This window comes from Artemia franciscana, chromosome 12, assembly GCF_032884065.1.
Source record: "Artemia franciscana chromosome 12, ASM3288406v1, whole genome shotgun sequence".
NCBI classification, from domain to species: Eukaryota; Metazoa; Arthropoda; class Branchiopoda; order Anostraca; family Artemiidae; genus Artemia; species Artemia franciscana.
Window position 1 is genome coordinate 31,959,161 of NC_088874.1, and position 23,880 is coordinate 31,983,040.

Sequence of the window (23,880 nt, forward strand, 5' to 3'; positions counted from 1 at the left end):
CAGCAATATACTGAGAGCAAATGAGGGTATTAAGTTTAATTTTTTTTTGGCTATTACTATTACTACTTCTGCTCCTACAATTTAAATAAATAAAGAGCATAAGTGTATACAGGTTGTAAAATACCATAGATAGAATTTTTTCGGAATGATATCAAGTTGTATTGTTTGGTCAACTTGAGGTGGTATAGATTTAAATCAAAAATACTATTTGTGTCAAGATTAAACATTGTCTAAAAAGTTTCTCTGACATAGAAATAGCGAGCCAACCTATGGATTCTTATATAAAAAACCAAAAACCGAAAAACTGAAAGACTAAGACAATAAAATACGAACAAAAATTAATAAAAAAAAAACTTTTTCCACAAAACAAGTTTTTCAAAAAAGTGAAATGTTCTATTAGGCCAAAAATGAGTAGAAATAAATTCAAATAATCTTTCCAGCGTAAAACTACCACAAATCACTATCAATAAATAAAAGAAATTCAAAACAAACAGATGTTACAATAAAAGCCAAGTCAAACTCAGAACGAGCAAACATTAACAAGGGTAGGGCTGATAACCCCCTGCCTTCTCAAGACCAGAGAAAAATTTGCGCTTAACTGAAAACAAAATACGTTTTAAATGTTTCCTCTTTTTATTGTAATAAAAATAAAATTATTAGAGCCTTAAAGAATAAATATCAGTATCCACGGTCGTTTGTTTTTTGTTTCAGTAAAGCTCAAATTATGTTATCGTCTTGATAATTGTTCTTTTTTTTTTTACTGAAAACCTTGTTTTGTGGAATTTCTTTTTGAATTAATGTCAATAAAAAAAAGGAACAGAGTAAATATTTTTTTTTATCACAAAATATTTTTTAAAGAAAATTCTAACGAATTTTTCCTTTTAACCTTTTCATACGCTTTTATCCATTTCGTACCTAATAACTAAGCAAAGAACCACTTCGTAAGTTAAGGATTATTCTATACTTTTAAAGGAATCTAAAGCGAGTAAATTTATAGTAGTTAATTATCAATTCAATCATGTTGTAGCTAGAAAGATTATAACTGCTCCCATTTCAAACATTAGAAAATCAGAAACTTTCACTCTACCCATCTAATTCCCTATCTAATTCACTGTATCCCCATCTAATTCGACCCCATTTAAATCATCTTATATTATTAAGATGAATGTAAATAATATCGATCATTCCTTAATCAGCATTAACGTCAAATTATCCTACAAGAGAGATTTTTCTAAGCGTTTTCTTAAGCTCTTGGCTATTATGAGCCTTTGTTTTCTTTGAGCTAGTTTGTAGCTATTGCTGTAACAATGAGATGTAAGTGGGGACTGGAAAGTTTTGCAAATTTTCATACATATAAGACATACGGAAAAATTATTGTTTTTTAGAGGGCGGAGGAATAGTTTTGAATAGAAGCAGCCTAAAAACACTTACATAAGAATTAACCAATGAATGACCACTCTATTCTTGTAATATTTTATCACTTCCGACAAAACGGATTGAATTACCCTTTCTAGGGTAACCACTGAAAATGTGTGCCACAGTCTAGTACTTAAAGGTGTGAACGATCAAGATCAGTAACTCTTACCACCTAACTCAAGAAGGGAACAGGGAAGAGTAGGTATAGTGAACAGTTAGGGAACAGAGCTTTCATTTTTGCAATGAAAAATAGTTCACACAGAGTAAATACGTTTTATTCTAACATTAACTTCAACAACTCAAACTTGTAAATTATTATTTACCCAATATGGGAAGAATGGAACAACATTCATTGTTCCATCTCTCAACATCAACAGCATTCTCTCTATCCATCTGATAGCTGCGATCAGATTAACGAGGAAATAGTCCTGAAAAAAAAATCAATTAACAGAGTTAGTCAAAAAGAGATCGTTATAAGATGCAAATCTATCATAAGCAGCCACTTTCAAAGGATTTTTTCTGGGGCGGGGTAATAATAAAACCTTTAAAATGCTGGCCTAATCTGAAGATGGTATATACAATCAAAAAGGGGTGGTCAAGTGAAATTTAGAAGAGGCACATTTGATTGGAAATGTGTAGTTCTAGTTCCCTTTTAAGAGTCAAAAGTGATTTAGCGCAATTAGCCCACCCCCTTCACTGACATACTCTTTTCCTGAAATGTATTAAATTAAGGTTTTGAGATAGCCATTTTGTTATTAACAGTAAACAAAGAAAAATCATATAATGTCTACATGGTGGAAAAGACAAAGAACATTCAGGTGAGCCCAGAGGCGCCATTTGGGGGGGGGGGGGGTCAGGGGGGGGGGCAAATGCCCACCCCAGATTTTTCAGGGGGGCCCAAGCTTCCACCACAAAGGTCCCTTTGCCAGCCATGATAATCTATTATGTTCAACATAATCCATTCTCTCCAATTGATTTAAAATTACTGCACACCTATTACTTTCACTGACGTATTGTTTACTTAAATAAGAAAGTTTCTCGCTGAGGAGGGCCAGCCTTTAGTCTGGTTGAATTTTCCACATGCAGTTTAATCACTTAACCTCGTTGATTATGATCTTTGATGTTATGATTAATCTTAGAGGTCAGTGTGGCTGAATTCGACATTGGGTTACAGTACATTTCCATGCACCACACGGGTGCCGAAAATGAGTTTTTACTTAGAATATTCAATCGGTGTGCTGCCAAAACTCTAATTTTTTTCTTTTGTGAAAGTTGGGGGGCCCAAAATTGAGTTCATGCCCACCCCAAGGTTTGGCCCAAATTGCGCCTCTGTATATATATATATATAAATATATATATATATATATATATATATATATATATATATATATATATATATATATATATATATATATATATATATATATACTAGCTGTTGGGGTGGCGCTTCGCGCGACCCCAACACCTAGTTGGTGGGGCGCTTCGCGCCCCCCCAAGCCCCCCCCGCGCGCGTAAGTCGTTACGCGCCATATTAGTTACGCGCCATTGTAGTTGTGTCCCTGTGTCCCACCTGTGAATATAGATAGATTTATATATGTGTTTCAAACTACGTAAAAATTGCGAATATACAACATTCTTGGCTTTCCCATTGTCTGTGCATATACAAAGCCGTGCAATCTTTTAAATTGAAAAGGCAGATCCGTTGGAATCATGGGAATGCGAGGAATAAGAACAGCCTCACCCTCAAAAGGCCCTGTCAAGATTGTGGCCTCTATTAGGTTTTCCATTGTTTTTTTTACGGCAAGTCGAGTGCCATTGCAAAGCTTTGGTGGGTTTATATTTCTTAAAAGTATTATTGGTACGCCTATTTTTAGTTGTAGCACGTGTGGTGGAAACCCTGAAAGATCTATGGAATTTAAAAATTCAGATGGATAATTAACCGCTTCATTTGGTTCCAAAACTGTGTCGACTGACTTGTAAAGGACTGCCTGGTCTCGAATCTTGGTCAAAACAATATTGTTGATTTCGTGGACGTCTATATTTTTGGGTGCGAGAATCGCTCTTTCACTTAGCCATTTATTATTTTTATAATTTTTTAGAATATTCGGAAACACTTTTTCAATCAATTCATTTTTGGACGTCACTAAATTACAGAAATCAGCAGGTAGTTGTATACGTCCTGAAATTGAGTCTACTGGGAGCTTTCCGTTTCCAATTGCCAGCAATTGATCTGAAAATGTTTGACCAGAGTCATCGTTTTGCAATCGGACACGCATATTTGTAGTTAATTTTAATATTTTTACGTGTGCCCATAAATTAGAATTTTTCAGGCAAGCATTCATTTCGTCTGCAGGAGTTGATCCAGGTATTATAGGTAATTTTTGCCTGAAATCTCCCGCAAGCAATATTAACGTGCTGCCAAAGGGTTTCGACTTCCCTCTCAAATCTTTCAAGCATTGATCCAGAGCCTCGAGCGATTTTTTTGTGTGCCATTGTGCACTCATCCCAAATAATAAGTTTGCATTGCTGCAATACTTTACCCATCCCAGATGATTTGGAAATATTGCACGTGGGAGTTTCTGTAGAATGCAAATTCAGAGGCAATTTCAAAGCGGAATGAGCAGTTCTTCCACCAGGCAGCAATGTTGCGGCTATTCCGGACGACGCAATTGCCAACGCTATATCATTTTTTGATCGAATTGATGCCAGAATCAGTTTTATCACAAATGTTTTACCAGTACCTCCTGGCGCATCCAAAAAGAAAATTTCTCCAACGTTGTTATCGACACAATGCATTATCGTATCATAAATGTCTTTTTGTTCCGACGTTAACTAGGAAATGTTATTTTGTACATACGACAATAGATCACTCGTACTGTAACTTTGTTCGCGATCCAATTCTACACATGTCGAAACAGCAGCGATACGGTTAGGTGAAGGCATTCCCAAATCCTGAAGAGGTTTGTTTGCCATACGTACGCACAAATCTTCTATAATAACTAAAGTGTAGTTATAAATTTCTGATGTAAAATCAAAAGTCATATCTGACGTCTCTAACTGTTTTCGATGGAGTATATCTTCGGACATTTTTGACTTATATTTTTCCCATAACTCTGTAGGAGCTGATGGAGAGCAAGTTGTTAAAATGATGCCAAACAATGCACGAATTTGACTTGGGGTTGACGTTTCGCACGCGTCATTGATGCAGTTATCCCAGTGTTGGTCATTCTCCAATAAATTCAGAGCTTGGCATGCACTACGGTAAGTGTCATGTATAGTACCGTTTACAGTTCTCAAATACTCAAAGGATGTCGGACCGGGTACATTCACCAAAAGCAGGCGTAGAAAGAAGCATTCATGTTGATTGGGGTGAACGGTGTAGTCTTCCTATCGTGGTATCTTTGAAGATGGTAGGTTGGCCGTCGACTGACTTACCCTGTTTTCGACGTTCAAATACTTTATTTTTAGTATTCCACGTGTAATACGAAGGCACTTCAGTATACAGCAGTTTTTTTGCAAAAGAATCATTTTTGCAAAGCGAAAAAAAGCTGTTAATGTTGTATCCGGTGGATTCAGGACTCTTTGTTGCACGTTGGTTTCCGTGAAATAAACACGTTGACCATTCTGTAAATGTACCGCTAAGTGAACAACAGCTGGACTACGTTCATGTATCGGAAATGAAAGAATTCGCCAAACAGCTTCATTACTGCTTATGTATCTTCCAGCCTGATATTGTACGATTTCGTCGAAATCTTTGATTTCGGGCTGCAAGCCAAAAACTGCCATGTCACTGCCTTTGTTGACGTATTTACATATGTATTTGATTGCCTTTACGGAGTTACAGTATTCAACGTTTATGTGTGCATTAAATGTTTTTGATAATAATGGGGAATATGGAACAACCCACTGGTTATCTACTTCGATGGTGGTACCATTACGCTTCTTTATTATTGCTGTTTTACCGCCATCTTCAGTAGATCTTCTTCTATATTGTGGGTAACCATCATTGCCAGTAATTGTGTTTGATACTAAAAGTCGAGGATATTGCTTTGTGCACCTTCCTTTGGCCATGCATGGTGAATTTTCGTTCAGTGCACCGCAAGGTCCATGTATCATATTTTTTACAATAATATCATGTAACCCCTTATCGACATTTTTATCAGGTATTTCAGCGGAAATCACATCATCAATTTCGTTCGAAGTAATTTTTTTATGTAGCCAGATTAGTATATGTGCGTGTGGCAAACCTCGTTTTTGCCATTCCACTGAGTACATCCAGCATCGCACTGACCCGAACACTTCAAGTTTTACTATGTAGTTTATCAGTGATTTCAACTTTTGCCGGAAGACACGGGCCGTAATGTCATGCCTATGAACCGCCGATTGTCCTTGAAGTAAAAGCTGCAGTATCTCGTCCCAAGATTGATTACATGTAAATGTAATAAATAAATCTGGACGACTATAGAGACGAACATACGCAATAGCATCTTGAGCATATTCATGCATATGACGGGGACTGCCAGCATATGACGAAGGTAAAATTGTTAATCTTCCAACGTTTGTGGTATTACCGTCATTTATAACTGCATCTCGCAAATGAATGTATTGTTCAGAGCGGAGCTTGGTCTGATTCAGGCGGATATATAGCAAACGTTCTGATTCAATTTTAGCATACATATCAACGACAAATTGGTGAAACAATTCACGGCATTTTAAAATATAATTTTCTTCATCCTGCCGAATCATTAGTCTATAGGAATAATAATGCATTGCACTGCATTTCTTATTCATTTCTTTGTTAGTGGCTGGATTCATCAATTTAATATTGAAGTGATAGCCGTCGGCTCCATCCCAAAAAATGATAGGATATTGTAGGGCATCGTAGCATCGATGAGTTTCAGCAATTCTTAACAACTGAGCATTTCGCTTATGAAGAATAATATCTCGAGGTAAAAACTGATCACCGACCATAACGATTGCCACTTCGTCGATAGTTGGAGCATTGTATCTACGCACATGTTGGCCAGGAGGCGTTTTGTCAGCGGAAATAACAATTTTATGCGTATCAGTAGGCATCATATCGATGGCTGTTTTGAACAGACGCACTAAATTATTATTTTCGTGGAAAAGATGTTGCAATTGGGAAACTATTGTCCTTTCAACGTTGGGAGAAATTTCGCAACGTGCATTCAATTCAGAATTTCTATCACTGATGAAGTACAATTGTAAAAATTTATGATTCTCGCCTGAGAATGGTAGAAGGAACCCTGCTCTATGATAAATTTGCCCTTTTACTTTGAAAGTAGACATAAATTGATCTGGATTTTCGATTTGGGCTCCAAACGACGTCATTTGGAAACATGAGTTGTATTTTCTGATTTGTGACAAAAAACGCTTAGATTCTGACGTAGTTCCAGTAAGGAAAGTCTTCAATGGCTCTGGTGGTGCAGCCAATAGAGGAAGTTTAACTTTTCCTGAGGCGCAACACATTCCTATTGTTTCACCATTGAATTTCAAGGCCTTGCAATAGGGACAAATTTTAGACATTGTCCCGATTTGAACACATCTACTCAAGCTATAATCATCGACTGGGTTGTACCTGAATGCCAGGCGATAACTTTCAGGTTGCTCTGATTCCTCGGCACGCTTTCTTTTCTTACTTTCTCTATCAGCAGCAAGCCTGATTTCTTGCTGTTCTTGTGATTCCTCGGCACGCTTTCTTTTCTTACTTTCTCTATCAGCAGCAAGCCTGATTTCTTGCTGTTCTTGTAATTCCTCGGCACGCCTTCTTTTTTCACTTTCTCTTTTAGCAGCAAGTCTGCTTCCGCGTTGCTCTGGTAGTTCCTCGGCACGCTTTCTGTTTTTTCTTTCTCTATCAGCCTCAAGCCTGTTTCCTTGCTGTTCTTTTGATTCCTCGGCACGCTTTCTGTTCTTTCTTTCTCTATCAGCCTTAAGCCTGTTTCCTTGCTGTTCTTTTGATTCCTCGGCACGCTTTCTGTTCTTTCTTTCTCTATCAGCCTCAAGCCTGTTTCCTTGCTGTTCTTTTGATTCCTCGGCACGCTTTCTTTTCTGACTTTCTCTATCAGCAGCAAGTTTTTTGGCATAAACTCTTTGAGCATCTTCATCGGCTTTTGCCATTGTAAGTTCATCAGTCATTTTAAACTTAAACATTAATAGATTTCTACGTGAACATATGTCTTAAATATCTTGAATGACGTCACCGTCAAAGCAAAAATGACGACAACTAACTTGATGACGTCAGTCAACACAGAAACATGACGTCACCTGACAGACAGACAGATCCACAGACAGACAACTTATTTTTATATATATAGATATATATAAAAATAAGTTGTCTGTCTGTCTGTCTGTGGATCAGGTGATGTCATGTTTCTGTGTTGACTGACGTCATGAAATTAGTTGTCGTCATTTTTGCTTTGACGGTGACGTCATTCAAGATATTTAAGACATATATTCACGTAGAAATCTATTAATGTTTAAGTTTACAATGACTGATGAACTTACCATGGCAAAAGCCGATGAAGATGCTCAAAGAGTCTATGCCAAAAAAACTTTTTTTTGAGTAAATAGAGAAAGTAAGAAAAGAAAGCGTGCCGAGGAATCACAAGAACAGCAAGAAATCAGGCTTGCTGCTGATAGAGAAAGTAAGAAAAGAAAGCGTGCCGAGGAATCAGAGCAACCTGAAAGTTATCGCCTGGCATTCAGGTACAACCCAGTCAATGATTATAGCTTGAGTAGATGTGTTCAAATCGGGACAATGTCTAAAATTTGTCCCTATTGCAAGGCCTTGAAATTCAATGGTGAAACAATGGGAATGTGTTGCGCCTCAGGAAAAGTTAAACTTCCTCTATTGGCTGCACCACCAGAGCCATTGAAGACGAATGAATGCTTGCCTGAAAAATTCTAATTTATGGGCACACGCAAAAATATTAAAATTAACTACAAATATGCGTGTCCGATTGCAAAACGATGACTCTGGTCAAACATTTTCAGATCAATTGCTGACAATTGGAAACGGAAAGCTCCCAGTAGACTCAATTTCAGGACGTATACAACTACCTGCTGATTTCTGTAATTTAGTGACGTCCAAAAATGATTTGATTGAAAAAGTATTTCCGAATATTCTAAAAAATTATAAAAATAATAAATGGCTAAGTGAAAGAGCGATTCTCGCACCCAAAAATATAGACGTCCACGAAATCAACAATATTGTTTTGACCAAGATTCGAGACCAGGCAGTCCTTTACAAGTCAGTCGACACAGTTTTGGAACCAAATGAAGCGGTTAATTATCCATCTGAATTTTTAAATTCCATAGATCTTTCAGGGTTTCCACCACACGTGCTACAACTAAAAATAGGCGTACCAATAATACTTTTAAGAAATATAAACCCACCAAAGCTTTGCAATGGCACTCGACTTGCCGTAAAAAAAACAATGGAAAACCTAATAGAGGCCACAATCTTGACAGGGCCTTTTGAGGGTGAGGCTGTTCTTATTCCTCGCATTCCCATGATTCCAACGGATCTGCCTTTTCAATTTAAAAGATTGCAATTCCCAATTCGATTAGCATTTGCAATCACCATTAACAAAGCTCAAGGTCAATCATTAGAAAAATGTGGTATAGATCTTAATACTGATTGTTTTTCCCATGGACAATTGTACGTTGCATGTTCGAGGGTCGGTAAACCTGACAATCTATTTAAATGCAGCGACAATTGGACAGCGAAGAATGTTGTATATTCGCAAGTTTTACACAGTTAATTTGTATTGTATCTATCTATCTATCTATCTATATAAAAACGAGTTGTGTGTATGCATGTTTATTTGTTTGTAAAAACAGCGTTTGCATATGATGTCATTATTAGTACATACGGCTTTGTATATGCAGAGACAATGGGAAAGCCAAGAATGTTGTATATTCGCAATTTTTACGTAGTTTAACTCCTGCAGACAAAAGTAATGCTTGCCTAAAAAATTCTAATTTATGGGCACACGTAAAAATATTAAAATTAACTACAAATATTCGTGTCCGATTGCAAAACGATGACTCTGGTCAAACAGTAGACTCAATTTCAGGACGTATACAACTACCTGCTGATTTCTGTAATTTAGTGACGTCCAAAAATGAATTGATTGAAAAAGTATTTCCGAATATTCTAAAAAATTATAAAAATAATAAATGGCTAAGTGAAAGAGCGATTCTCGCACCCAAAAATATAGACGTCCACGAAATCAACAATATTGTTTTGACCAAGATTCGAGACCAGGCAGTCCTTTACAAGTCAGTCGACACAGTTTTGGAACCAAATGAAGCGGTTAATTATCCATCTGAATTTTTAAATTCCATAGATCCTTCAGGGTTTCCACCACACGTGCTACAACTAAAAATAGGCGTACCAATAATACTTTTAAGAAATATCAACCCACCAAAGCTTTGCAATGGCACGTGACTTGCCGTAAAAAAAACAATGGAAAACCTAATAGAGGCCACAATCTTGACAGGGCCTTTTGAGGGTGAGGCTGTTCTTATTCCTCGCATTCCCATGATTCCAACGGATCTGCCTTTTCAATTTAAAAGATTGCAATTCCCAATTCGATTAGCATTTGCAATCACCATTAACAAAGCTCAAGGTCAATCATTAGAAAAATGTGGTATAGATCTTAATACTGATTGTTTTTCCCATGGACAATTGTACGTTGCATGTTCGAGGGTCGGTAAACCTGACAATCTATTTATATACAGCGACAATTGGACAACGAAGAATGTTGTATATTCGCAAGTTTTACGCAGTTAATTTGTATTGTATCTATCTATCTATCTATCTATATAAAAACGAGTTGTGTGTATGCATGTTTGTTTGTTTGTAAAAAGAGCGTTTGCATATGACGTCATTATTAGTACATACGGCTTTGTATATGCACAGACAATGGGAAAGCCAAGAATGTTGTATATTCGCAATTTTTACATAGTTTGAAACACATATATAAATCTATCTATATTCACAGGTGGGACACAGGGACAAAACTACAATGGCACGTAACGATTTACACGCGCGGGGGGGCTTGGGGGGGCGCGAAGCGTCCCACCAACTAGGTGTTGGGGTGGCGCGAAGCCTCACCCCAACAGCTAGTATATATATATGGGAAAACTAACAAAAGAGATAAAAATTCTTATGTAACATGATTCATAATAACTTGAAACTTAAAATAATGAAAAAAAAATCCAGACAATAAAAGTTTATAAGACCCAACTTGCAATTTTTACATTTTCCAGATTTATAACAAAGAGTTAAAAAAGACTCAAATTAGTAATTGTCAAGCTAAATTGCTATCTTATTTTTCTTTCTTGGGTTGAAGAGAAGCAATACAGAATTTTCTAGCATTTATTCCATAGTTCCTTGAACAGTTTTGTTGCATCCAATACAATTCTTCCTTTTTTTTAGTTCTAAATATATAAGGGTGATTTGATTTAGCATAAAATTTTGAAAGTTTTAATTTTCAAACCTTGTGAGATACAGGACCCTCTACGGGTTTGTGAAGTACATAATAAGAGAAATCTCTCTTTGCTTACTTTCGAATCTTTTCTATCTAAAAACAGCTTTTATAAACAGAAGTATTCTTCAAACCTGTTACTTCTTATAAATATTAGCTTTGGGTTGAGCTATATGTTTTATTTTCGCAATAAAATATACTTCATTTCTCCTATATCTGACAAAACTTGACATTTTTTTTATTCCTTCGGACATATGTTTGCGATAATGTTTTTTCCTGAAGGTACGCAGTTCATAAAGCAAAAGTCCTGTGGGTTGAAGAATTCAAACCAGGTAAATTATCTCAAATTAATTATCTGCTGATTATAAAAACAAGTCAAAAAAATTGGCTATCCATGTGGCTAACAATTAAACGCAGATCAAAGGGTTTGGATTTTTCAAGTTTTCCTGATATTGCTCCATAGAATTTTTTTTAAAACCTTGAAACTTGTAGGATCAAACTTCGGCAGATACAAATAGTTAAGAAATTGACAATTTATTCATCTTCTTGGTATAATCAAATGATTGCAGAATCTCTTAGGTTCTACTGATTTATAGTAACTTTTGGCAGACAAGATGGCAAAAGGACCATTGTTAATATAATATTCTTCAGCTAATAAATTTTATTTTAAATAATAACATGACAAACGCGTTCTTAAAATTTTGAAATTCAGTACACAAACTGCTTGAAAATTAGCAACAATCAAAGCTGTGGCCACATTATTTTCGAAAATAACTGTTACATGATGGAAAAAACAATATTTTATCAGATTGAAAACACTTACGGTTGCACGGTCTATCCAATTTCTAACAACTCTCAAACATTTCGAAGTCCTTAAAGACTTATTGAACCAATACTTTTGAAGCCACGCTGGTAAAAAAACTGCTGGTAAAAAAATGACCCACTCCAATTTCACAATGTATTTTGAAATGGAAAAACAAGTGGGGGGGGGGGCACAACCAGATGAGTAACTGAAAAAAAAACATATATACATATGATATGATGAAGGATTATTAGGAACTCTACGGTTTTGTTGAACATAAAGAAATCAGTGGTATTACTAAATAGCAGTACATGGCAATGACCTGAGCATAAGAACTGATGTGGCTCAATAGTGACAGAAAATCTAAAAACTGGTATTTTGACACCAATAGGTACACCAAAATTGACTTTTTAGCTGTTTCCAAATATATAAAAATCAGCAAGTTTAAGGCTACGCATCAAAAACTAAGAATCTAAAGAAATTGGCATGATTTTTGAAAAATGGGGAAACAACCCCAAAAATAAGGCGATTTTGATAAAATAACACCATTAATTCAACATATCAGAGAAGGCTACTTCCAGTGATTTCAAGCTCTCCTCTGCAGAATATCAAGTTTGTGTATTTTTTGCAGGATGAAAGATCGCAGATGCGTGTTTTTTGTTTTTTCACCATGTGCAATCGTGTCGAACCAATGGTCTTCGAATATCAGAGGAGGACTCTTTCAAACTGAAATTAAAACTTCTAGTGTCTTTTTAAAGTTACAAAAAGATTGGAGGGTAGATAGCTCCCCTCCCAAGCACCTTATCCCCCAAAGTAACCTGGTAAAGATCTTAAGATAGCAATTTTGTTCAACATAGTTGAAAGGCCAAATAAAAAATGCTTCGACAATAACATGGACTCCCCCCAAACTGTTTGTGAATTGGATTTATTTTATTTAGAAAATAATTTTTGTTGATTTGATGCATTAAATCAGCAAAAAAAAACTTGAAAAGAATTTCCAGTCAAAGATCTTCTGAATAAAAGTTCAATTTTAAAAAATCGAATGGGAGGATATGTTATCTAAAATAAGGAGGGACAATAAAAATCGTACGATTCAAAAAATTTAAAATAAATTATATTACAGGATGTAATTTACATGTATCATCAGTCATTAAACAAATAAAAAATCAGTATTTGAACATTAATACAGGAAACTGCAATTAGAAAGATAATGCTCATGAGCTTCTGTTTTATTTTCGTTTCTTATGAGGCACCAAAGTTTCAAAGTATTGTCCTTACATTGATTCTAATAACTAACTGCTCTAAGATATGATATCATGCTCTAAAAATAGATCTAATTGGCAGGCTCTCTTGCATTTTTCTTCTCTTTATCATTTGCAGGACAGGTCTATCATGAATAACATAATGGAGTAAAGAAAGTTAGGAAAAACTTCAAATATTCTTATACCTAAACGTGCTATAAATTAAAAGGATTTTTTCTGCTACCCTGAAAAACTAGTTTTCAAAAAAAAAAAAAAAAAAAAAAAAAAGATTTTGAGGTGGTTAAGACTTAAAAAGTCCCAAAATTGAAAAAGCTAAACTGTCATTTTTTGGATGCTTTAAACATATCCTTTAACATAATCCTCCTTGTCATTATCTGAATTGTAGTAAATAGATCATTAAAATTAAATATTAATAGAAACTACACGTCTAAGAAGCCATATCCATTTTTTGAGATATGCCCCAAGACGCAGTAGATCCTTGTTCCAATTGAATAATAAACACAAAAAAATTTTCTGACTGAAAATAAGAACCAACATCAAAACTCAAAACGAACAAAATTATTCCGTATATGAAGAGCCCCCCCCCCCCCCGATCCTCATCACCTTGCGATCTTCACGATAAACTTTTTAATATTTTTGGGAAAAGCTTTTTATTCTAGCTAAACTGCCATTGTGTTTTAGAAGTCGTAAAAAAAAAGTTAAAATTTAGCGCAAAGAGCAAGGTATTAAAGAGGAGGAGGAAAATCTCATTTCGGAGTACATGAGAGGTTTAATCTGGGACTGCAGCTAATTTTGAAGGACAAATGTTAGAGGTTAAAGAATAGGTTGTTTATTTGGGCATCAAGTCTGCACGCTAATAGGGATGTCTAAGCATTAAGAAGATTGTAATTGAAAGGGTAATAAGCAAATAAATATCCTTTTGAGAAGTAATTTAGGTCAGTTAGTTGATGTGAAAATTCAGAGACGTCTCCTTCAGATAAAAGAAGTTGCAAGTCTTCACTATAGGTCAGAAGCTTGAGGTTATGCCAAAACGAAAAAGTACGATTTAGTTCAGCAAACAGATTTTAAGAAAATTTGGAGCCTAAAGAATTCGTTTGGCTCAGGAGTACCACTTGTATTCGTTTTTATATAGCAGTTTCATTTTCAAGAGTGTTAGATTGGTTAGAACATCGAAACTTTAAGAGAATACAATCAGGTTAACAAGGGTTCGGTGTTCTTAAGTCCAATTGTCTTGAGGTTTGAAGAATACTAGGTAGATGTCGGGGAGTCGATGTTGGCTTATTAAGTGGACCCATTAGGAGAAAATAGGTGCTTCCAAACGGTTTAGAGCCCGACCGATATAACGGCCGGCAGATATATCAGGCCAATATTGAAGTCAGTGTCATAATCGAATATCCACAAAAAAAAAACAAGAAAAACAGGCTGATTTTTTTTTCATGCGCAACTTATCAAGAAAATGGTACGAGATTTCTTATGGCAATTTTTCCTTGTCAAGTCCTTAGAAATGAAGCCACCAGCTAAGTCTGACCACGGTGGAGAAATCAGCAGAGGTGAGTCAAATGAAGTCAAAGCATATTTGTTTTCAATACACACCTACTTGTCAAATCACAATTAGTGCATTAATATTCAAAATAAATTCTGAGCTCACAAACCTACAATTTCTATCAAAAAACTAAATAGAATACAATAGATCATACGTTTTGGTTTAATGAATGTTCACTTGTGTGGGTAAGAGATCCATGAATCATTCGGTTAAAACCGTACTATCCAGTTAGGGGCATAGTTAAGGGAGGGGATTTCACTAGGTGGGGAGGGAGGAAGTTCGGTATGCGGTGCCAATACATTCGAAATTGTAACTATTTACATTGGAAATCTAGCTTGTTAGTCGAAATTTGTCAGCATTTGTTGGACAATTTTTTGGACACATTCTTTAAATTCCTTCTCCATACTTAAAATACTAGTTGCATCCCTGTATCCAAAAAAAGGAGAGGAGGAACAGCAGGTTGGATTGACAGCATGTTTGATAACAGACTTGCAATTTCGACAAGGGGTGAAGAAGAGTCAGCAGATAATATTAATGAGGAACTAGAAAGGTACCTGAGTGAGGATGTCATTGAAAGGAAAAAAAGCTTCCTTTAGAGTGATGGTGAAGTAACAGCATTCGTTTCAAAGACAACACAACCTACTTGGAAGCATCTCTGCTGTCTACCCTCTTTTGACCGAAGGAAAAGAGATTTTAGAATAGTTGGGAAAATTTATGATAGCAAACGAAGGGGTTTGAAAGGCAAAAATGTTGAAAAATTGTGCTTTGAACTTGCATTTTTTGTTTTGTTTTTGTGGGTGTGCGTCGCAATGGCTCAATGGAATTTGAAAAGTATTATTTTATCAAATGTATTGGACTCAGACAGTTTCATTGAATTGTTTGGCATCATTCTATTAGGCAAAATTCAGAAAGTCGAAGTCCTATTTCCTGTTAGCGGAATAAAGCCATATTTCATACTGGGGGCCTTTATTTTCAGAAATCCTCTACAACAGGTGGAACAAACCACGCGCCCCAAGCGTTGTTGAACTGCAAAAAAAATATGGCAGATATGTGCCAGCAAAAAAGGCTCGAAAAGGCCAATTTTTTCTATTTTTAATATCTATTAGCCTCATTACCTTGAGTAGATTTACATCCATAACTAAAAGTTAATGGCTTTTATACTTTCACTGCATATTAAAATTGTGTTTAAAATATAAACTGGACTCCAACCATACAGTTGTCGGAGGTAACACCAAACAGTACCTACATAATTTTTTCGACTAATTCAGCTTGCACAAACAGGAACCAATTTTATATTCAATATTATCGGCTATGGTACAAACACTAACGATTGATCTTTCAGTTCATATCAAGAAAAAGGTGGATAAGCCTCCTTAGAATAGTTTTAAGCCTTGTACCCCAGATAATACTAACCAGAAGATAGTTGACCAAGCAGTTACTGACCAAGCAGCAAACTGATCACGCAGTTACTATTCACAGTAATTGAGCCATACGTAAATATACTTCCCGTAAGGTTCATCCAGCCCATAATATTTTCGTCTTCTATAACAAGAACTATAATTCGCTTTAATGCTTTTTAACTTTTTCAATGTAAGCTACCAATATCATTTCCTAAAATCCAATAATTATACCATGCATACCAGATATTAAAAAAAAATAAACAGAAGGAAAAAGGGAAGGTTACTTACCCTTGGGATGAAAGAATCGACACCAATTGCAAGTATGCATGGAATGATTGTGTAACTGTTTACGATTCTTTTTGCAAAAAAAAAAGGCCTTCCAGACAACAATCAACTGGTTAGCCGTCCCCATGGCTAATATTAGCTGATGAGGTGTCCCATTATAGTTAAATAATCCACAGTATATAAAATGACACTGTTGGTGGGGACGGCTGAATTGGAGAGATGCCATACAATGTAAACAGGATACGAATGATAATCCACATAGTTCTAAAATTGCAAACCTCGTCATTAGGAAGTAGGGCGGTCCTGAAATATAAAATGGTCAGAATTAATTTGCAAAAAATCTAAATCACCTTTGTTTTCAAAATTATCGGAAGGAGTGAAAACTATCAATACTATTTGTCAACTCCTATGCTCACGGACAAAATATTTCCAATCTAGTACACTAGTCAATTAGTATCAAATACAGACTTTGAAGTACTTACGAAGCGGGAAGTAGACTGTAGGAACAATTAGTTGTCTAACTATGCATGTCTTTTTATGGATGGAAAATAAAATAAAACCGTGCTGAAAACTGAACACGGTCAACTGAGCACAAACTGAAGAATTTTTGCAAGTCCTTGTTGTTGCAAGTCTTCTAGACGCAAACGTCTTTTTTCTTTATTTTTGTTAGTGACTCGTTCTGATTCCCCCTTTCACTTGTGTTCTAACCACATATTTATTTTTTGTTCAATTTTGACAATTTCAAACATCTTTCCTATGCCCTTTGTTGTAAACCTTGACGCAGCACAGTGGATTGATCCTCTACTTGGCAATTCTGGGCCCAGAGTTGAATCTCCCCCGTAGCAAGGTTGTCCGACCAGCTTGCTAATTGTCCCTTTAAAAAAAAAGACCCAGCAACTGAAACATCGATTTGACACCCTATTCACCAGAAATGGTCTAAAGGATGTATATCCTTTGGCGCTCGAATATGTCAAGTTTCATTTGGCGGTCCAGGCTGTTAATTTTCACCCATCGCAAATTTACGGTGCTTGTGTTGTGCTTTCGGTCTAATCACGTTTGTTAGTTCAAATGCTACGAAAACATTTTTTTTATTCCAACGAATCATCGTTTATAACAGTTGTAATTTTTTTTCTTCCTCTAAGGCATCCGTGGAGCGACTGATAAGCCAAAATGGGAGGTGAAGTCACCTTGTCTAAAAAATGAAATACTTCATATTCCAATGCAAAATGTTAATAGCCAGTTAAAATGTGACGCGGAAGTATTGAAATAAACTTATAATCTTTATCCTATTTTGGATAAGGGAGGCCTCATTCTGATGAGTCAAATGAAACCTATCTCAAGGATAAATATATATATGAATATATACATATATATATATATATATATATATATATATATATATATATATATATATATATATATATATATATATATATATATATATATATATATATATATATATATATATATATTAGCTGTTGGGGTGGCGCGAAGCGCCACCCCAACAACTAGTTGGTGGGAGCGCTTTGCGCCCCCCCCCAAGCCCCCTCCCCCGCGTGCGTAAGTCGTTACGCGCCATTGTAGTTGTGTCCCTGTGTCCCACCTGTGAATATAGATTAAAGAGAAAAGATTTCTCTTTTCGTTGTAGATGTATGTTTTTAACTACGTAAAACTTGCGAATATACAACATTCTTTGCTGTCCCATTGTCTGTGCATGTAAATAGATTGTCAGGTTTACCGACTCTTGAACATGCAACATATAATGGTCCATGGGAAAACAATCCGTATTCAGATCTATACCTCATGATTCTAATGATTGCCCTTGAGCTTTGTTGATAGTGATTGCTAATCGACCATTCCCTGTGTCACTGTCGTCATTTATATATCCCCCTGTGCCCCCCGGCGTCCCGGTTGTAGTTGTGTCCATGTGTCCCGGTCGTCATTTATATTCCCTATGTCCCGGTCGTCGTTTGTATCCCGGTTTCCCGGTCTGTATATACATTCGTTTTTGAAATGATATATGATGAAATAAATTTTTGTATTTTTCCCCTTTTTTTCTTTTTAGTTTTTCTTTTGGTTTTTACTTTTTTAGTTTTTTTTCTTTTTTTTATTTTTATTTTTTTTTAGTCTTGTTTTTCTCCTTTATTTTTCATTTTTTTTTTCTTTTTTTTTTCTTTTTTAGTTTTTTTAGTTTTTTAGCTTTTTTAGTTTTTTTTTTATTAGTTTTTAGTTGTTTTTTTTTTCTTTTTAGTTTTTTGTAGTTTTTACCTTTTTTTTTAGTTTTTTAGTTTTTTTTTACTTATGTCCTGGTCGTCATTTATACTCCCTGTGTCCCGGTTGTCATTTGTGTCCCAGTGCTTTGTTGATCGTGATTGCTAATCGAACATTCCTTGTGTCCGTCCCGGTCGCTTTCTCTTTGAGTGTCCCGGTCGTCATTTATATTCCCTATGTGCCTGTGTCCTGGTCGTCATTTGTGTCTCGATGTCCTGGTCTGTAATTTCGTCAGTCGACACACAAAAATGACGTCACTCGACAGACACACACACACAGACAACTTATTTATATATATATATATATATATATATATATATATATATATATATATATATATATATATATATAGTATCTGTTAGGGAGGCGCTTCGCACCCCCCCCCCCAAAGCCCCCCCGCGCGCGTAAGTCGTTACGCGCCATTGTAGTTGTGTCCCTGTTTCCAACCTGTGAATATAGATAAATATATATATATATATATATGTTTTTAACTACGTAAAACTTGCGAATATACAACATTCTTCGCTGTCCCATTGTCTGTGCATATAAATAAATTGTCAGGTTTACCGATTCTTGAACATGCAACATAAAAATTGTCCATGGGAAAAACAATCCGTATTCAGATCTATACCTCATGATTCTAATGATTGCCCTTGATCTTTGTTGATGGTGATTGCTAATCGAACATTCCCTGTGTCACCGTCGTCCCCGTTGTAGTTGTGTCCCTGTGTACCGGTTGTCATTTATATTCCCTGTGTCCTGGTCGTCATTTGTGTCCCAGTCTAATTTCTCTTTGAATGTCCCGGGCGTCAACCTCATGATTCTAATGATTGCCCTTGAGCTTTGTTGATGGTGATTGCTAATCGAACATTCCCTGCGTCCCCGTCGTCATTTATATATTCCCCTGTGCCCCCCCTCCCCGGTGTCCCCATTGTAGTTGTGTCCCTGTGACCCGGTCGTCATTATATTCCCTGTGTCCCGGTATGTAATTTCATCAGTTGACAAACATGACGTCAGTTGACAAACAACTTCATGACGCATACAGCTCAATTCTTAAAATGACGTCAGTCGACAAACATGACGTCAGTCGATACACAAACATGACGTCACTCGACACACACACACACAGACAACTTGTGATTATAATGATTGCCCTTGAGCTTTGTTGATGGTGATTGCTAATCAAACATTCCCCGTGTCCCCATCGTCATTTATGTATCCTTCTGTTCCCCCCAGCGTCCCCGTTGTATTTGTGTCCCTGTGTCCCAGTCGTCATTTATAGTCGACAAACATGACGTCAGTCGACACACAAACATGACGTCAGTCGACACACACGTCCCATTCGTCATTTGTGTCCCGGTGTCCCAGTTTGTAATTTCTCTTTGAGTTTCCCGGTCGTCATTTATATTCCCAGTGTCCCGGTCTGTATATACATTCGTTTTTGAATTGGTATACGATGAAATAAATTTTTAGTTTTTTTCCTTTTTTTCTTTTGTTTTTTTTTTTGGTTTTTACCTATTTTTTACCTTTTTAGTTTTTTTTCTTTTTTCTTTTTAGTTTTTTTATAGTTTTTACCTTTTTTATTTTTTTTATTTTATTTTTTTTAGTTTTCTTCTTCTTTATTTTTCAGTTTTTTTCCTTTTTTAGTTTTTTTTCTTTTTCAGGTTTTAGTTTCTTTATTAGTTTTTAGTTTTTTCTTTTTAGTTTTTTTGCTGTTTTTACCCTTTTTTTAGTTTTTTTAGTTTTTTTCTTTTTTAGTTTTTATCTTTTTTTAGTTCTTTTTTTAGTTTTTTAGCTTTATTAGTTTTTTAGTAGTTTTTACCTGTTTTTTAGTTTTTTTCTTTTTTAGTTTTTTAGCTTTATTGGTTTTTTAGTAGTTTTTACCAGTTTTTTAGTTTTTTTCTTTTTTAGTTTTTTGTCTTCTTTTGTATTAATGCTAAAGCCAAGGTTTGAACCTGGAACCTCTCGGACCTAGAACCAGGAACAACGCTTTACCAACTCAGCTACTTCGCCTTGAATACATTTACCTTTTTTAATTTTTATTTTCATTTTTTTTAGTTTTCTTTTTCTCCTTTATATGTCAGTTTTTTTCCTTTTTTTAGTTTTTTTTTCTTTTTCAGTTTTTAGTTTTTTTAGTTTTTTAGTTTTTTTTTCTTTTTAGTTTTTTTAGTTTTTTTTTCTTTTTAGTTTTTTTGTAGTTTTTACCTTTTTTTAGTTTTTTTTTAGTTTTTTTTTAACTTTTTTAGTTTTTTTTTTACTTTTTTAGTTTTTTACCCTTTTTTTGTTTTTTTTTAATTTTTTAGCTTTTTTAGTTTTTTTTTAGTATTTTCTTTTTAGTTTTTTTGTAGTTTTTATATTTTTTTTTCTTCTTTCGTTTTAATCCTAAAGCCAAGGCTCAAACCTGAAGCCTCTCGGACCTAGAACCTGAAACATAACGCTTAACCAACTGAGCTACTGTATTTGTATCGGATTAACAACGCTTCTTGACTACTAAGGTCCCTGCGTCGGCCCTGTAGTGCATTCCTGCAGCATGGTTCGATCTCTGGGTCCCGTATTACCACGCTAAGGTCAAACCCACTGTGCCAACAAAGTTAGTTATATAACTGAGCTACTTCGGCTTGAATACATTCGTTTTTGAAATGGTATGTGATGAAATAATTCAGACGTCATATGCGGACAGTGACGTCACTCGACACACAGACACACAGACTCTTGAACATGCAACATATAATTTTCCATGGGTAAAACAATCTGTATTCAGATCTATACCTCAAAATTCTAATGATTGCCCTTGAGCCTTGTTGATGGTGATTGCTAATCGAACATTCTCTGTGTCCCGTCGTCATTTATATACCCCCTGTGCCCCCCGGCGTCCCCGTTGTTGTTTCCCTGTGTCCCGGTCGTCATTTGTGTCCCGGTGTCCCAGTCTGTAATTTCTCTTTGAGTGTTGCGGTCATCATTTATATTCCCTGTGTCCCGGTCTTCATTTTTGTCCTGGTCGTCATTTATATTCCCTGTGTCCCGGTCGTCATTTGCGTCCCGGTGCTTTGTCGATGGTGATTGCTAATCGAACATTCCTTGTGTCCCGGTCGCTTTCTCTTTGAGTGTCCCGGTCGTCATTTATATTCCCTATGTCCCGGTGTCCCGGTCGTCATTTGTGTCCCGATGTCCCGGTCTTTAATCTCGTCAGTCGACAAACATGACGTCAGTCAACACACAAACATGACGTGAAAACATGACAAACATGGCGTGAAGCACCACCCCAACTGACTGAAGAACCTACTGAAATGACTGAAGAACAACCAAAATGACTGAAAAACCTACTATGGCAACAGCCGAGGAAGCTGCTCAAAGAGTCTATGCCAAAAAACTTGCCGCTACTAAAAGAGAAAGTGAAAAAAGAAGGCGTGCCGAGGAATCAAAAGAGCAACGTGAAAACAGGCTTGCGGCTTCAAGAGATAATGCCAAAAGAAAGCTTGCCGAGGAATCACAAGAGCAACGTGGAAATTATCGCATAGCATTCAGGTACAGCCCAGTCGATGATTATAGTAGATGTGTTCAAATCGGGACTATGTCTAAAATTTGTCCCTACTGCAAGGCCTTGAAATTTAATGGTGAAACAATGGGAATGTGTTGCGCCTCAAGAAAAGTTATACTTCCTCAACTGGCTGCACCCTCAGAGCCATTGAAGACTTTGTTTACTGGAACTACGTCAGAATCTAAGCGTTTTTTATCAAAAATCAGAAAATATAACTCATGTTTCCAAATGACGTCGTTTGGTGCATTAATACAAAAGAAGAAAAAAAAACTAAAAAAAGGAAAAACTACAAAAAAACTAAAAAGAAAATACTAAGAAAACTAAAAAAGCTAAAAAACTAAAAAAAGGTAAAAAACTAAAAAAGAAAAAAAAACTTAAAAAAAAACTAAAAAAAGGTAAAAACTACAAAAAAAACTAAAAGAAAAAAAAAACACTAAAAACTAATAAAAAAAAACTAAAAAAACTAAAAACTGAAAAAGAAAAAAAGGCAAAAAACTGAAAAGTAAAGGAGAAAAAGAAAACTAAAAGCCGGGACACAGGGAATATAAATGACGACCAGGACACTCAAAGAGAAATTACAGACTGGGACACTAGGACAAAAATAACGACCGGGAGATATAAATGACGACCAGGACACTCAAAGATAAATTACAGACCGGGACACAAGGAATATAAATGACGACTGGGATGCTCAAAGAGAAATTACAGACTGGGACACTGGGACCCAAATGACGACCGGGATACTGGGAATATAAATGACGACCGGGACACAGGGACACAACTACAAGGGGGATGCCGGGGGCACAGGGGGATATATAAATGACGACGGCGACACAGGGAATGTTCGATTAGCAATCACCATCAGCAAAGCTCAAGGGCAATCATTAGAATAATAAGGTATAGATCTGAATACAGATTGTTTTTCCCAGGGACAATTTTATGTTGCATGTTCAAGAGTCGGTAAACCTGACGATCTATTTATATGCACAGACAATGGGACATCAAAGAATGTTGTATATTCGCAAGTTCACACAGTAGCTAAGTTGGTAAAGTGTTATGTTCCAGGTTCTAGGTCCGAGAGGTTCCAGGTTCGAACCTTGGCTTTAGCATCAATACAAAAGAAGAAAAAAAAACTAAGAAAGCTGAAAAACTAAAAAAAGGGTAAAAAACTAAAAAAACTAAAGAAAGGTAAAAACTAAAAAAACTGAAGAAAGGTAAAAACTAAAAAAAAAACTAAAAAGAAAAAAAAATGAAAACTAATAAGAAAACTAAAAAAACTAAAAACTGAAAAAGAAAAAAAAAACTAAAAAAAGGAAAAAAACTGACAAATAAAGGAGAAAAAGAAACCTAAAATAACTTAAGGAGTAAGGAGTAGTTATTATAACTACTACCAAGTTGTTTTTTTCTTTTTCTTTTTTACTGTATGCTAGTGTTTATTCTTCCTCATCTTCATTTCATATTTATTGTTTGATTTAGGGTATTATTTATGGTTCTTTTAGCGCTCTATTATTGTGTTGTATGGCCCATAACAAACATATAATAGTGAACATATAATAGTAATAGTGAATAAATGAATTAATGAATAAGGTAAAAAAATAATAGAAATTAACTGAAAATACTTACATTCCTGAAAAAATCCACCTCATCTTCAGTCATCTTTATTTTTGGATTCACATCTGCCAGGCAACAAGCACAGCACAAAATGCTCAGATAATAGCCCAAAGAAAGTGGAAATTGTTTGAATAATATCAATCAGAAAAAAAATCATGGCTTAGTGTTTAAAGATTATTTAAGGGTTTATATAATTAGCCATTGTAGCATCTAACTCATCCTTGGAAACATTGGATT

At 35.6% G+C, this 23,880-nt stretch overlaps 1 protein-coding gene and 1 long non-coding RNA gene across 4 annotated transcripts in view; both read right to left on the minus strand.

Annotated features, from left to right (window-relative positions):
* The window catches only part of LOC136033994 (uncharacterized), a 70,386-nt gene extending 68,368 nt beyond the window's left edge, over window positions 1–2,018 (minus strand). The window contains exon 1 of the mRNA XM_065715032.1: window positions 1,740–2,018. Coding sequence (XP_065571104.1) covers window positions 1,740–1,796 — 57 coding nt within the window. The 5' untranslated portion in view covers window positions 1,797–2,018. The remainder of the gene's footprint in view (window positions 1–1,739) is intronic.
* LOC136033997 (uncharacterized) overlaps window positions 1–23,880 on the minus strand; it is a 501,602-nt gene that overhangs the window by 415,581 nt on the left and 62,141 nt on the right. The window lies entirely within an intron of this gene.